This window comes from Carassius carassius, chromosome 1 (assembly GCF_963082965.1).
Source record: "Carassius carassius chromosome 1, fCarCar2.1, whole genome shotgun sequence".
Lineage (NCBI taxonomy): Eukaryota > Metazoa > Chordata > Actinopteri > Cypriniformes > Cyprinidae > Carassius > Carassius carassius.
The window spans coordinates 38,457,921-38,461,888 of NC_081755.1; the positions used below are offsets into that span (position 1 = coordinate 38,457,921).

The 3,968-nt window shown below is 38.9% G+C and overlaps 1 protein-coding gene across 1 annotated transcript; it reads right to left on the reverse strand.

The window, feature by feature from the left end:
* Positions 1 to 1,305: 1,305 nt before the first annotated feature.
* LOC132121645 (neuropeptide FF receptor 2-like) lies at positions 1,306 to 3,907 on the reverse strand. Its single transcript, XM_059531311.1, has 2 exons — positions 3,797 to 3,907; positions 1,306 to 3,077 (listed from the first exon to the last, which is right to left on the reverse strand). Exon 2 carries the CDS (start codon positions 2,901 to 2,903, stop codon positions 1,614 to 1,616), a length of 1,290 nt encoding a protein of 429 aa, XP_059387294.1. The 5' UTR covers positions 2,904 to 3,077; positions 3,797 to 3,907; the 3' UTR covers positions 1,306 to 1,613.
* Positions 3,908 to 3,968: the final 61 nt, after the last annotated feature.

Sequence of the window (3,968 nt, forward strand, 5' to 3'; positions counted from 1 at the left end):
CACACACACACGTATATTATATAATTATATATATAATTGTTTTGTAGATTTATCATTGATGATTGTTTGTTTTTCATGTGGTACATTATGTTCTTATATACTTTGATGTGTAGATCTATTCATACCAAAAGATCCGAGGGCAGCTCTACTTGGTGAAATATATCTGATTCTATTCATGTTGGTTTTTATTGAAGAAGGCAAGTAATGATTCACAATCAAGCACAGTACGTTTAATGACATCAAAATTGCTATGAATCTTCTCATGGCATTTAGAACCTTTACCTTCTGTCTGACCTTCATTTTATTAATGCATGCTCGAAACTCTCAAACAAGTAGGAATTTTCTTTTTTGTGAATGCAAATGCACGTTTATATGATTATAAAGATAGTATGGTATACCTATTTTAAACAATGTACAATAACTAAAGTTTTTATATTTAAAAAACGGGATTTCAAAACTTTTAGGTCGTGATTGTGACTTATATGAAGATTGTGATGGTCTCCTTTTCTTAAACATAATGACATATATTCATACACTGACATATTTACACTGTTTGAGAAACACATTAAATGTGTGAAATAACAGATAATAGAATAATGAATAGAATACGAAATAACTGAATTGCATCAAGCCAAAGAAAATGATTAAATATCTAGAAGATATTTACTTCATTTAAGTTTACAGAGTATTTTCTTTTTTTTAACCAGTATTAAAGTACAGTTAGATGCATAACCTGAAGCTTTTATTACAGAAGTGCTTTTCACAATGAATAATTTGTTTCATAGCAGCTTTATACATAAAGCCATTAAGGCAAAAAGTCAATGGTGGCAAAGAGAAACTCTTCTGAAAGTTACAAATATAAAGTAGCATTTAACATATGTAAATAATAAGGAAAGAGAGATGGCTACTTTGAAATAAATACTGTACATATTTTCACAAAACCTAATGCAAATTTGTTTCTTACTTAAACTTGGCTGTCAATAGTAAGCAGAATGAAGCATAATAATATCCAATTCAGTAAATGTGTTTAAGAGTATAGTGTTAAATGTTTTATTAATATTAATAATTAAATTATTATAATTAAATTATATATTATGTAAAATCTTTTATTCTGTGGAGCCTTTGTGGGGCCCCCAGTTTGAAACCCCCAAATAAAGGCCTGTGCAAATTTTCATGTTGGTCTGCTGTTCATTCAAATTTAAATATTTATCGCACTGAACTTTCACATTCAAACATTTCTTGGTGTGAACAGGCCTTAATTGAGCATTTATGTACAGTCTGTGTCAGTGATGTCTATACAAAACTGTCCTTTATTTAAAGGAAGTCCCACTTTACATCAAGCAACTTTTATTCATGTACAATATATGTGACGATACAATGTAACTGTGGACAGTTAGTTATGAATACAAACCGATGTTGCATCAAATCATCGGAATCGCATGCTTTTCGGCAGGACTACAAAACAAATGATCAATTCTTAAAGAGATCATTCACCCAAAAGTGAAAATTCATTAAACCTCTATAACTTTCTTTCTTCTGTGGAACACAAAAGATGTTTTGGGTGAACTATCCCTTACAAGTGCCCTGCTTTGTTTTGAGACTATGCTACTTGACTACAAGTTGGATAACTCAGGATTGCTTGTAGACACAATCTTCTCTGAGAGGCTTTGGAGAGACAACATTTGGCTGTTGTTAGAACACCAATCAGAAAGAGTCTCCACCGACACCTGGCTCACGGCACCCTGTCGCCGGTCAGATTTCTGCTTTTTGAGAGAAAGCAAACTGGACAGTTTAAAAGAGCTGGAGGATCTAAGGACGGAAAGCATTCTCTGATGATACCTGGACCTGACTGCTCTGGCAGAGCGGTACAAATCGCCCAAGAAACAATAGCAGATGGGATTGAGGCTGGAGTTAGTGAGGCCAAGCCACTGTGCAAAAGGACGACTCTGCAGAACCCAGTGAGGTGGATGAACCTCGTGGTCAATCAGGATGTCTGCAACGTAAAGCGGGAGCCAGGAGATGGCGAATAAGAGAACCAGAGTGACCACCACCTTGGCGATCTTTTTGCGCATCTTCAGATGTATAGCGTGCATGGCATGGCTGTGTGGATCAAAATCGTCGAAATGATGAGAAGCCTTCCAGAGCTTCCTTCCCGTCAGAAAACTGATGATGAGGTTGAAGGTTACGGGGATGCAGTAGAGAGCTACGAAGAGGAGCACGTTGTAGACCTGCTTGAGTCTCGCCTGCGGCCAAAGCTCTCTGCAGATTGGCACGACGATGTCGATTAAGTGGATCTCGTCCAGCTTGATCATGAAGAGTAAAGGTGCGCAAATGGCCGAGGACAGGATCCAAACGCATACGATGGTGATGTAGATCTTCTTCTGGGTGAAGTATGAGAGGGAATTGAGCGGGCTGTGAACACTGTAGTATCGGTTGATGCTGATGACGGTCAGGCTGAGGACACTGGCAGACACGGACACGGCCTGGATGAAGGGAACGGCCCGACACAGGAGGTCTCCGTACACCCATGCGGTGTAGATAGTGTGGCCGAGCGTGATAGGCATGCAGATGCAAACCACCATCAGATCACACACTGCCAGGTTGATGAGTAAACTCCGGGTGGCACTGATGCTCTGCATCCTCTTAGTCTTCTGGCAGGTGAGCATTCGAATGGCCATGAGATTTCCAATGAAGCCCACCCCAAATGATAATGAATACATCACGGTGAGAGCGATAGTGGTGGGCTCTTTGATTGTCAGCAGCAGCAGTCTCTCCAGCTCTCCACTCTGGTGGAGGAAAGCATCGTTTGTGAAGTCCTCGGCATCGTGGAAAGAGGCGTTCAAGGACAGCAAGGCGTTTGAGAGCAGAAGCTCTTTTTTCAGCAAGCCTGCGGTGAAATTCATATTCCGTTTGTTTCTCCTAAAGGTTCGGGGGATATTTGTGATGTTTTGATATGCGGTAGTTAGAATCCAAAGGCTGCTTCAGGCATCCCAGAGTCAATTACTAAAGCTCAAGGCGTCTTCATCTTCAGCCAAAACCAATAAAGTAATGAAATCCATCATTTAGCCAACCGCCCTCTACGGAAACATGACACACATTAGGAGGGAAATTAAATTACAAGGTAACAAGAAATTCAAGCAATTGCACTGACTAAACTGTAAGCCTTAAAATACAGTGCCTGATTAATGATAAATATCACAAATAACATTTTTCTCCACATTCTTCTTATTTGTCATGCTAGATTACATTGTGAATTATGCAAACCACAATAAATCAGCTGCTTAAGTAAGATAAATTGTGTGTGATATTGTGTGATGCTTCTTTAGGGCACCATTTAGCAAAATTACTCTCATTTCAGACAGTTTTGAGCTACATATTTGTAACCAACAAACAAAACCTCAAGGAAAAACAAGCATTTGTGTTACTGGTCTTCAGAAATAATTAAAATGCACTCTCAGCACAGGCTAGTACTAATTAATTTCATATACGACATATCTCAGTCTTTTAATAACGCATGTTTATTTTTCTTCAAAATTAAGCTAGATTAAACTGCATATACCCAAACTCTCAGGAACGAATGATCTGAAGCCACAACAAATCTTTAAATCTAGCTGCTTAAACAGAATAAATTCCATACTGTGTCGAAAATCCAACTATTTTAAAGCAAAATGTTCTTCTGTTTGTCCCCGCAAGTTAAGTCCCTTTCTCCTTGTTTACTCCTGTCATGCATTAGAGTAATTATCGAATGCACAAAACGGCATCAAAATGAATGCATTTGAGTAATATTAATACATACCGACGGTATGTGTGCAGTAGCAGGTGCGAGCGCATCATGTGCATTCAGAGGAAGGACTGAGTTCAGTGTGCTTCTCCTTCATCTCCAGCTGATGGGAAGAAATGAGCGTCTGCGGATGCGGCGCACACGACTCTCTGCTGCTATGGGAGCAGTTTTGTCAGTCACCTCAGCA

Excerpts from the sequence above, each read along its gene's own strand:
- LOC132121645 (XM_059531311.1), bottom strand. The coding sequence starts at position 2,903 with ATGAATTTCACCGCAGGCTTGCTGAAAAAAGAGCTTCTGCTCTCAAAC.